General features: G+C 49.0%; 1 protein-coding gene across 5 annotated transcripts in view; it reads right to left on the bottom strand.

The window, feature by feature from the left end:
• Positions 1–12123, bottom strand: part of ARSG (arylsulfatase G) — a 97693-nt gene that overhangs the window by 48743 nt on the left and 36827 nt on the right. For 4 of the 5 annotated variants that reach the window (XM_045836469.1, XM_045836468.1, XM_045836467.1 and 1 more), the window contains one exon: positions 8924–9677. In XM_045836469.1, coding sequence (XP_045692425.1) covers positions 8924–9141 — 218 coding nt within the window. In that variant the 5' untranslated portion in view covers positions 9142–9677. The remainder of the gene's footprint in view (positions 1–8923; positions 9678–12123) is intronic. The other variant, XM_045836471.1, reaches the window with a different exon arrangement.

Raw genomic sequence — 12123 nt, forward strand, 5'->3', positions numbered from 1 at the left:
CCAGCGCAGCAGCTGGACTCCTCCGGGCCTCAGCCCAGAGTGCTTGCCCCTCATCATGCCCTTCCAAACCCCCACCTATCCTTCAAACCCTGCCACTGTCACAGAGCCCTTCCTCACCCCTGGGGAGACAGGTCTTGACTTTGACTTGTAAAGCATGTGAATCTTCGGCAGCCTTTACATGCCTGCACTTAGCCACCCGCCTGACAACATCAGAGCACTCACTGGAGCCGTCATCGGGTGTCTTCCTGGGGTGCCTCTGCCCGTCCTCCCCCTGCTGCTCCACGTGACTCCTGTGCCTGGTCCCTGCCCTGCACTCGCTGGTGTCTCACTCACTTCCACACAACCCTGTGAGCCAGAGAAAGACACGAGAATGCCCATTTCCCAACAGACTTCCAGGGGTGGGCACAGGAACCTGCGTCAGTGGTCACAAATTAGACAGGAAATCGGAATCTGAAGTTTGCCTTGGTGAGTGTGCAGTTTATTAAGGCTAAGGGCATTCAAATGGATCAAAGAAAAAGTCCTACAGTTGCTAAGCTTAAGAGACGTTTGTCCACTGTGGCTTGACTTGGCCGGTGGATCTGGGATGCTCGAAGGCTGTTGATCATCATTTCCTCTCCCCAGTGCCACAGACGGAATGTTTGTGTCCCACAAAATTCGTATGCTGAAATACCAAAGGGATATATCAGGAGGCGGGCCTTTGGGGTCATCAGGTTTAGAGGAGGTCATGACGGCAAAGGTCCCGTCGTGATGGGGTTAGTGACCTTTTAAGTAGAGGAGGAAACCAGAGCTCTGGCTCTCCCCTCCATGTGAGGACACAAGGAGAAGCTGGCCTTCTGCCATCCAGGAAGAAGGCCCTTAGCAGAACCTGACCATGGGCTTCCCAGCCTCCAAAACTAACATAATAAATGTGTATTGTTTGAGCTACCACTCTATTGTATTTGTTGTAGCAGCCGCAGCTAATACACCTGGGCGTTGCAAAACTACGTGGCAATCCTGAGCCCGCCGGCCTGGTTTTCCTGACTGTGCTGAATGTGGTCTCTCCTTGGCCATGTTAGTGCCATCACCCTGGAAACAGCTGCCGCACATTTCTACACTGAGACACAGCTTGGAGTTTCTTCCCAGACTGGAGGTTCTGTGAGGATGGGGCTTGGAGTTGCAACTCCAGCCCCAAGCGGAGTGCCTTGCTGGGATGGAGCTGCTCCAGCAAAATCTGGGGGATGAACAAACAAAACTGGAAGAGAAAGAGGCCCGTGTCATTCGACTGGAAAAAGCACGTTAGCCCACTTACCACATGATCGCTTAAGCCGATGTTTCTAGGGCTCGAATCATTCCCCTCCGTGTGATAAAGTTCATAGCTTAACTCTCAGAAACAATCTCACTTCCTTTATTCCCAAGTTTTTGGAGAGCTCTGACTGTACTCCTCTCAAAAAAAAAAAAACACACAAAAAAACAAAAAACCTAACAACATCCCACGCAGCCCCACGAGCTGACCTGCACGTCACCTTTCCCCTGCGTCCACCTCTGTCTCCATTTGGCAGGGACTAATTAATAAGTAATAAAATGGTCTTGCTATTTGGAAAGCGCCTTTTGTTTTTCCCCAGATCTATCTGGGCAGGCTTGGGCCAGTTCACCAACAGGGGTCCTAATTAAAGTCTGAAAATGCATTGTAAAGCAAAGCTGGAAACACACAGCCAGACATTACAGCAGCCTGTTAACGGGAAAATCAGCTTAAATTAAGACACAGCCAGACGGAAACCAAAGCAACTTGCCATTGCATAAATTACGTGTATTAGACCAGGGAACGTTAGCGCTGGAAACACCACCCCGAGAGCCCTGGGGAGACATAATATTGCAAAGTTAAGCGTGTCCAGCCTTCATTTATAAGGAATTTAAAATAGATGATGGGGCCTTCTGTGGCAACTCTCTAAATTGCTATGTGACTGGAATAAAAACTATCTTTGCTCCATTCATAATTTAAAGGCTTGGAGGTGGCAATGGGTTTTTTAAATCATTCGCTGTGGCCTTTGTGGATAGAGGGACAGAGGTGGGAAGTGAGAACTGGAAAAACGCTAACGTGGGACTGAGACACGCCAGCTCACCTCGGGCCCGATGTTTCCTTCTGTTAAATGGGAAGGCAGCCGAGTCGTCCCTCAGGAGGTTACTAAGCGGGATAACTGTGGTATCCAGGATCCGGGTCCTTTGTAAATGACAAGCAAATGTGGCAGCAAATAGCAAGGTTTGTGTGTTTTGTTTACTCATTCATTCATTCATACATCTACTCACACTCTTGATCTTGAAAAAGAAAAAACAAAGATTCCTAACAGCTGACCCTGGTATGACCCTGGGCAATTTTTTCCTTTCCTCTTCACATCTTCCTAGTGAATATGTGCACGTTCACACTCTAGGAAGGACACACACAAGGTACGTGAAAACGCAATGAACACACAGGCACCTCAGTGCCTCCTAGACCGGACATTTCTCCCCACAGCCACAACCTTGAGCCAAGCCATCCAAGAGGTGCCTTTGACACGCCCCTTGCCCTCCACGCCACCAGAGTGGACCACCCCTAGTAGGCTGGGACAATCCATCTCAAGTGCAGTGGATGACATCAGTGCTCAGGGCGCCCCACTGCCCTCGGGATCCAGTCCAAACACTTGAGTGCGTACACAGTGCCCTTCACCAGCTGCTTGTCTATCAGCTTAGCTTCATGCTCCTCATCCCAGCCACACCCAACCAACAGAATGCAAGCCAGCCCCACAGGAGTGAGGGCTTTTTATTGTTTGCATCACATATATTCCCAGGACCTAAGACAGTACCTGGGGGAGCCTCTAGGAGTACCTGCTGAGTGAATGGGGCACCTTTCAGTTCTGGGTCTTGGTTCATGCTTTTCCCTCTGTCTACAACACTCCTTCCTCCCCCTGCATCTGGCCAACTCCTACTCATCTTTAAGGTCTCAGCACTCAGGTCCTAACAGTCATTGGCTTCCCTCTGGAGAAGTGGCCTTTCTTATTGTCCCACGGCACTATCTTTAACAAGATTTTTACTCTGACCTTTACCACCCAAAGGTGAGAAGCCCAGCATGAAGCTTTCTTCACTCTCGACTGTGACCCATCTGTAAGTAATGTGCTCATTCCGTCCCCTAGGATGTCAGTCAACTCAGGTTATTAAAGGTGGGGCATGTGCAGGAATCCCTGCTCTGACAGCACATCGCCCTTCTGCACTTAAATGCTGGTTTTCTTGTCTTTATTTGTCACCAGACTGTAAGCCCCTGAGGGGCAGAGCTGGCTGGGGTCTCCCAGCCTTAGTCTCACGACCTGCTCTTAGCAGAGATTCATCGGTGAATAAATGTAGTTGGGAGACTTAAAAGGGGAATGAATGATAGCCGCTGGACAGGCTATTTCGAACAGGCAGTTGTGAAGCAAGCCAGCACCAGGGCCTCGCTGGTTAATATTTCAGTTTCTTTTCTCTAAGATTAGCTGCCATCTAGATCATCACGTGCCTGTGTGTCCCCATCTATTAAACAGAGCCACAAGGTTAAAACCTGCAGTGCCATTTCTAAAGACTTCACCTTGGCCCAGGTGGGCATTCCATGATGTCTATGTCCACCTGACCTCCTTACCAAGAGCAAAGATGTAACACTACCCATCCCATGATGCTGAGAGCCTACAAGGAAGAGATAGGCTGGGATCTTCCAAATCACACATCTCAGAGTTAATGACGAAGGTCACAGGACAAGAGACGTCTCCCTGACGAGGGCCCTCAACCCTGAATCTGAATTACCGTGGGGCCTCGGGCAGGGGTTTGGAGAGAAAGCTGGAAGGGGATTACAAGGTGGGGGGAGGGTCTCTCTCCCTAACGTAAGTCTCCTTCGGAAAGTCCTTTCTGCCCTGGCTCTCACGGCCTCCGTCAGACTGCAAGACCGCACCACAGCTCCCTGCAGTTCCGAGTGCCAGCCTGGCTCTCACCTTCCCCTGGTTACTGCGGAATCCCAGGGGCAGCAGGATGGCTGAGGAAGTCCTGAAAGGTAAAGGATGGATGAATTTTTGCAAAAGCCAATGCTGAGAACAGAAATCAAATCAGGTGTTCAGCTGAACAGACAGTTCAAGTCCTTCCTTGCTGAGGCCCTTTCTAGAAACAGCCTCAAGTCCCTGAGAGCGTCTGACCTTCCAGTGTTGAACACTGAGCTTTGATTTCCAGCTAAGCCCCTGCCTGTAACTCTTAGTGATAGCACTGACTTTACACAAAATTAAATTGTTGACAGAGAAGAGGTGAAGCAGGAAGAAAGAGAATTCAAGGTGCAAAGCTAACACATTGCAAGTCAATTCACCCACGTAAATGTATTTACAATATACAGTCAACCTCACGTCTGAGCCAGCCTAGCAGATGATTTGCGTGAGTGGGCAGAATCCGGGCTTTGCTGGCTGGGGCCACTCCTCTGTATCACTGGTCTTCCTTCTCCTCCCTCCAAGACACCTGTGGGCCGTGACTACTCAAGTGCACAAACCCCAGTGTGGACACCCTCAGCCACTGCCTGAATCCAGTCACCCAGACAAGGAGACTTCATGCAAGTTTCTTCGTAACCTGAGGATTTTCAAGGAACATACTGCATGTTCATACCAGTGAACCCAGCACTGGCCTTGCCTGGATGTGCTGCCCACAAGAATCAAACAAGTACTGAATTATCAAGATTATTCACCGGGTTCTCCTAATGATTAAAATGATGTCCATATTTTTCAGGCTGCTTGAAGAGCTGGAAGGGATGCCAGTGAAATGCATCTGCCATCTCCCTTAAAGCACAAGCAATTCATTCCTCCATCCTATGCTGTCATGCAAGTCTTCTAACTGCTTGGAAAGCTTAAGGTGTCGTTGGTTACTAAGTCCCTGGCATTTTCATTAAAATTCCAACACTTTGACTTTCTCAGGTTCTCATATCTTTTTTAAACTCTGAAATGTTCCCCAGCACCGCCCAGCTCAGAGGTGCACGGGACCCTGGCAAAACGACAGCCCACAAGGTCAAGGGCAGAACGTGCTGGTTGGTGGACCTGCCAACAAGCGCAAGAGGACTGCAGCCTCCCTGTGCACACGCGGGCAGTCGCTGACACCAGGGGGCCCCGAACCACAGCACAGACATTTGCTGCTTTGTGGCAGCTTTCACTTTTCCCCACAATGATCTGTCATCATTTTTAACGGGGTGAATCTGCAAACCAGACTACCTGCCCCCACACATTAGAGAGCTGACTGTAACGGTAAAATCTTCGTTTCTCTCTGAGCCTGTTTCCCCCGTGCGATATGCGATGTGGATGCTCTGAGGTACTGAGAATGAGCTCAAGGCCCTGAGGTTTTAGACCACAATCCTATTTATCTCCATGTAAGTGGAGCTGAGGAACCCTGAGAGAGGACACCAAACAGACACTGAAGGTTCTGTTCTCCTCCCAAGGACTCCTTTGTTCTGCAACAAATGATGGCATCGATTACGGTGTGAGTGGTCCACTCATCTGGCAAACTGCATGTATCATGGCCAGGTTAAAACAACAACAACGACGATGACAAAACTAAGTGTGCATGGTGGTGGGACCAAGCAGATTCTGAGAGGGCAGCCAAGTGCTTCGGCCCAGCTTGGGAAGGGGTGGGGGTCAGGGCACAGAGAAGGCCCAGCGAGGGCAGGGGGACATGGAGGAAAGCAGGGCAGCAGGGCCTGTGTCATGGGGGACAATAACAGCTAACAGCCACCAAGCACTGATATGTGCCAGGGACTCTTCTACTGCCTTACATGACTTAACTCATGTCCTCCTCAAAATGATCCATGAAGTAGGCCATTTTTGTCCCATTTTAAAGATGAAAACTGAGGCCCTGGAAAGTTCAGTGTTATGAGCCAAGAGCCTCAGAGCTACTAAGTGACAGAACTGGGCAGACTGGTTCCAGACCCCATGCTGCGGTGAACTCACCTATGCACGTCCAGAAAGTTAGATCCAGGAGTTGAACAAACATGTAAACAAACACGTTTGAGGACCCGCCAAAAGCTAGGCATTGTTTTAAGCACTGGAGGCCATCCTTACCTCTGTCCCTAACCTAGCCTGCAGCATAGCAGGTGCCCAGTAAATGTTTGCTGCTTTGAAGACTAAAGTATACATAGTATAGCTATTTGTGCTGGGTTGAACAGTGCCCCTCCCCCCCCAAGATTTCATGTCTATCCAGAACCTATGAATGTGCCCTCATTTGCAAAGAGGGTCTTTGCAGATGTAATCAAGTTGAGATGTGGTCGCACTGGATTAGGATAGGTCTTAAATCCAATGGCTGGCATCCTTAAAAGAGAGAAGTTTTGAAATGCACACGCAGGGAGAACCATGTAACCCCAGAGGCAGGGAACGGAGTGCCGTCTCTACACACCAAGGCGGGCCAAGGACTGCCGGCAACCACCAGAAGACAGAAGAGAAGGGCACGGAGCAACATGCCCTTAAAGCTTCCAGAAGGAATCAACCTGGCCGACACCTCGATTTAGCATTTCCAGGCTTTGGAACTCAGAGGGGATAAATCTGTGTTGCTTTAAGCCATCCAGTTTGCAGCAATTTGTCGTGTGAGTCCGAGGACACGAAGACACTCATTTAAAAAAAAAAAAAACCACAAAAGATACGTTCTCAGGTCACCCTGTTTGGCACTACGAGAGTTCTCATCTGAAGGTCACGGTTCCCCACTGGCTACGAGTAGGCAGGGGAGAAGCCAGGGAAAGATTAATCCCCAGCCTCACAGGAAGCCCGCCTTCCTGTCAACAAAGCGCAGTGAGAAGCCTCAGGCCAGAGGGCTGTCTGCCGGGCTGTCACAAGGCTCACATGGAGAAAATATTTTCATTCATGGAAGAAGAAAATAGCAGGGCCCCCCAGACTGTGTTTGGATCTGGTCCCTGAGAGGCCCCTTCTGCTCAGGGTGAGAGCATGCAGCTAGGGACAGCTCCGAAAAAGGACAGGACTTCCCAAAAGTCAGTTTAAGTAATGGGGCTGCCGTTTCCCCACTAACCCACTCGACACTGAAAGCAGAAGTTGCTAAGCACTTGGCAACCCATTCCCCTTTGAAGATTTGGTAAATGGTATGGATTAACTCTTTCTCCAGTAAAAATCCCCGTGTGGAAAATTTGGGGGGACATTTCGAGGCATCATGAACTCCTGAAGCCCATTTATCGACGAACAAAGATTTATGAACTGCCTACTATGTGCAAGCACTGTGCTATGGGCTCGGAAGATAAAGGAGGAAGAACAGATAAGGCGTTTCTCCTCCTGAAGCCCAGAGCTAGAATTGAGGTGTATGGATTTCCTGCAGCTGCCATAACAAATCACCACAAACCAGGTGGCTTAAAATGACAGAAACTGATTCTCTCCCAGTTCAGGAGGTGAGCATTCTGAAAGCCAGATGTCTACAAGAGTGGTTCCTTCTGGAAGCTCAGACGGAGAGTCGGTTCCACACCTGTCTCCCAGCTCCCTGTGGTTGCCAGCAAGCCTTGGTATTACTCTCGGCTTGCGGACACCTCCATCTCCACCTCACCTTCTCCTCTGTGTGTCTCCCTGTGTCTTCTCCTCTTCTTATCAGGAAACTAGTCATTGGATTTAGGACCCACCCTAAATCCTATATGGCATCGTCAAAATCCTTCAGCAATTACATTTGCAAAGACCCTCTTATCAAATAAGGTCATGTTCTGAGGTTCTGGGTGAACATGAATTTGGGGGGGATGCTACTGAACCCAAGCCAGGGGGTCAGATGGTTAAACGATCACCATGGAGAGCAGCAAGGGTGACGGGAAAGTAAACCTGAGACGCCAGAGCAGGCTTTCCCGAAGACCTCATACGGAATCGGAACCCGGGAGTGAGTAGAAACTAGCTAAACGGAGAAAGTGGACCGCGTGCCAGGAAGAACTAATCCCATGGGCGAGGCCCAGAGAGAGGAAGGCAACTGACAGCAGCTGCAGGCCAGAGGGGCCGTGCAGAGACCGGTGTGGCGCACGGGCTGGTCCTGTGAGCTGCTGTTTGGAGTTTAGATTTCATCCTTAGGGACACAAAATGACTCTGAATGACTGGAAGCAGAAAAGTGTTTCTACAAAGTCTACCTTGGCTCAGATGCGGAGGATGGACTGGAAACGTGAGTGGCCACAGGCAGGGATCCCAAGGGCCCCTACCTCAGGGAAAAGCTCCAGGATACAAGATGCCCCAGCCTTGTCCTCCCTAGCAAGCCAGAGGGATCCCACTGAGCCATTAGGAGGAGTCCACCCAGGGCAGATGGGATCTGAGCGGGCCAGCCGGGTCAAGGTCAGCCCGAGAAGAAAATCCAGAGGGTTGAAAGCTGACACTAGTACTCTATTTATGTGGGGAGGGGGGCTAAGCATTTGAACAAAAATAATTATGAACACTTCAATCCATTCAGATGCACACTCCTCACCTTTGCAGACCCCGTGGGGTAGGTGTGCCTCGTAAGTGCTGTCTCCTCAGGCACCTTGCCTTCTGTGCCTCCCCGATTCAGGCGTTCAAAGGTCTCCTTCTCCCTTGAGCCCCCAGGCTGGGTTCCAAACCCTCCCAGGAACTCCAGAAATTCCTGATGCAGATTCATGTACTGGGTCCCAATCCTTACTTTCCACTGACCCTGTCTCCACACCAGACAGGAAGTACCTCAAAGGCAAGGCTTTTCATCCCATCCCTAACACACACAGATTCTGAATATTATCAGATGGAAGAACGAATGGATGGATGGATGGATGGACCACCAATTTGTCGTGGATTTCTCTATAAGCCTGTACTGCTTTCACACCAAACTAATCAATCACATAATCAAATCAACATAGGCCCATTAATTGCCCTTTAAATGCTTTATGCCTCCCCCTCCCCCCAAAAGAAGCAGAGTGACACATCCAAAAAGAAAGTGACTTAGCACCCTCAAGACTCACCTCATGCCCTCAGCAGCCATCTTGTCGAGGTTGACAGTGTCCTTTGTTTCTGCCCAGTTGGCTCCCAGGTCACCCCACCCCATGTCATCTGCCAGAACAATCACGAAATTCGGTTTCTGGCCCCTTGTTTCCTCATTGAAGCAAAAATTCACAAGAGGATAAAGACATCCCAAGAAAGTCACCCCCACCAATAAAGCCTTTAGGAAAAGCCAGGCCATGGTGGTATGGGCTGATGGAGGGCTACCACTAGAGACTTCTCGTGGAGTCCCCTTCTGCTCACTTGCACTGCAGGGAGTTCCTGCAGATCAGTGTTTTTGCAAGAAGATATTCCAGCTCACTCACCGTAAAGGTGAACGTGCTGAGGCCCAGTGTCCTGGTGGAGGTGGAGGTGCCTGTAGGGATGGTGGGGGCTATAGAAGTGAGTCCCCCATCTAGAGTCCCAATTCAAGAGTCAGGAAGCCTGCACCCCCAGCTTTGACCTTCCCCACTGCAGCTCCCTAAGATGACTGGCTGTGTGAAGCAATCAGACATCAGTGTCAACAACCGCCCTGTGGCCGATCAGAGAGTGACCCCTCTGTGCTCAGAGATGTCAGAGCCGAAGCACAAGCCTTGCATCTGGTCGGGACTCCAGCTGGTGAGTGCAGGATCAGCGCTCACATCTGCAGAACACCTGGGCGTTCCGGCTGCCGCAGTCAGCCCCCGGTGAGTTTCTGAGTCCCAGGTGGTGGAGGGCTTCATGTTTCTGTAAGATTTCCTGAAAGAACAAAAATTGACAAGAAAACAGAGTGAAAACTGCCAGTGCAGCTGTGTTGTACTCAGTAGCTTAGGAAATAATCACTTTTCCATGCCAACACATGTTTTTCTTGTTATCCGAATATTTAACTGGTTCATCAGTTTCTCCACCTGAGAAACAGTGATGATAACAGGATTTGCAACGAGCCTATCATCGCAAGGGTGGGAGCAACCTCTCTCTCAAACCACTCGCTGTATACACTTGAGGATGCTGAGGCCCAGTGCTCCGGATGGGGCAGGGGCAGGGCCAGTGCCCCACTCCACCACCCACCAGGCTTCCCTGGTTCACAAGAAGGTCTCCCACGGCGACACTGTCAAACCCACTGAGGATGATCCTGACTGAATGACTCCTCCTCACTGAGGAGGAAGGGTGAGAACCCGATCCCAAGATATGAACCTTTCTAACAAGCAGGCTGCAAACAAACATTTCTACACAAAATTCTCAACAAAAACATGGGGGGTAAAGGAAATGTAAAGAAATAAGTTCATGGTAGAATCTAAGTGGAGAGCCTATGGTGGCTCACTGTAGACTCTTTTAATTTTACCGTGTCTTTGACTGTTTCATAATAAAATGGTAAGAACAAATACTTTATTTCTTGATGGAACTGTGTCCTTTTACACCTTGACAATGTAATTTTTAATAAGTAGATCTAAAGACATGCTTGGCCAGTGTCTCTCATGCTTGGATGTACATAGAAATCATCCAGGGATTTTACCAAAATGCAGGCTCAGGAGGTAAGCCTGGCTTCTGGGCTCTGCATGTTTAACACGCTCCCCCGAAAGTCCTGCACTGCTGGTCTCTGCATCACACTTTCCTTACCAAGATGCTCAGAAAAGGAAAACATCTTGATTCTTGTTCTAGGAAAAAACTAACCCAACTGGAGATGACAAACCTAATGGATGCTTAACCGAACCAGAGGTGACTCAGCCCCAGGGGACAAGCCCCAAAGCAATAAATCGGGTTCGGATTTGAAAGACAGGAGTTGAAGGTTATGCTTTCAACACGGGTTACAAATAGGAACCATAAAATAAAATAAAATTATCACCTCAAGTTTACATAAAAGCCCTCAATTTCCCATTAGTAAGGAGAGAAAGGCCTGAAACTGGGGACCAGATCAAAAGCTCAGCAGAACACCCAAACGCTGGAGAAGACTGAAGGAGAACCAGACTGGAACACGCGAAGACGCTGCTAGGGCTGGGCGGTGACGGCTCTACCTCCAGTGGTGACCGCCACCTCGGGGAGGAGTGCACGGCCGGCAAAGCCAGCCCATGGCCAACCCGCATGGATGGGGCGCCTCAAAGGCATGTAAATTCTGGAAGACCCGGACAAACTCAGAAGGATGGGCAGATGCACACTTCACCATAAAAAGCAAGTCCAAGTAAACAGGCATGGTCATCTGGAGGCCAGTGAATCAATTGTTCAGAAATGCAATTTTTTTTCTGTTTTCTAAAAGGAGAGTTATCATTTCAAAGTCAATTAGATTCAACTGGTATTTGTTGATCTTGAGGCCCCGAAGGCTCTTTCCTATCTGGAAGAAAGAGCCTGTGCACGAGGGGGGGCACCTCGCAAACCCTCGCGGGCCTGCTGGGTGATTCCCGGCCTCATTCCACTGGCTCCTGACCATGAGCAACAACCACAGGAAGCTTCTCTTCTTAAAGCGCCTTAGCTCGGAATACTGGAGTGGCCACTAATGCATTTCAGAAAGATTCAACACGGAAAGACTTCAAAAACCCAGTTCACTGAAGAAAGAAGCTAAAATTAAGGTGGAACGTACAGGGTCCGGCAGAAGTAACACCACTGAGTGTGGTGGGTAGGGTAGGTGAATGTTTCACCTAAAATGCCATATGGTACACTTGAGTGTGACATTGTTATGTTACAGAATTACATGCTTATGATTTTTATGTAATAAAGGATTTTTATGTAATAAAAACAGGACATTATTTGTGCCGGACCCTATAAATTGTTTCGCGTAAGAATTCCATAATAAAACATTCCTTTGAGTGTTTTTATTTTTATTTAATTTTTTACAAGATTTTATTTATTTATTTTTAGAGAGGGGAACGGAGGGGGAAAGAGGGAGAGAAACATCAGTATGTGGTTGCCTCTCATGTGCCACCCACTGGGGACCTGGCCTGCAACCCAGACATGTGCCCTGGTTGGAAATTGAACCAGCAACCCTTTGGTTCTCAGGCCCGTGCTCAATCCAATGAGCCACACCAGCCAGGGCCCCTTGAGGATTTTTAAAGTGAATCATTAAGTAGTAATATTTTCATAGAATAGAAATAAACTAATTTATCCAGCACTCCACTGCATTATCCTTCATGCCCACACTTCAAGGGAGACTTTTAATCCTTTCCCCCTTTATTTTTTTTAAAACTACAACAAAAAGGCAAACCAGACAGTCTAA

This window comes from Phyllostomus hastatus, unplaced genomic scaffold, assembly GCF_019186645.2.
Source record: "Phyllostomus hastatus isolate PE091 unplaced genomic scaffold, TTU_PhHast_1.1 phas_contig_210, whole genome shotgun sequence".
Taxonomy (NCBI): domain Eukaryota; kingdom Metazoa; phylum Chordata; class Mammalia; order Chiroptera; family Phyllostomidae; genus Phyllostomus; species Phyllostomus hastatus.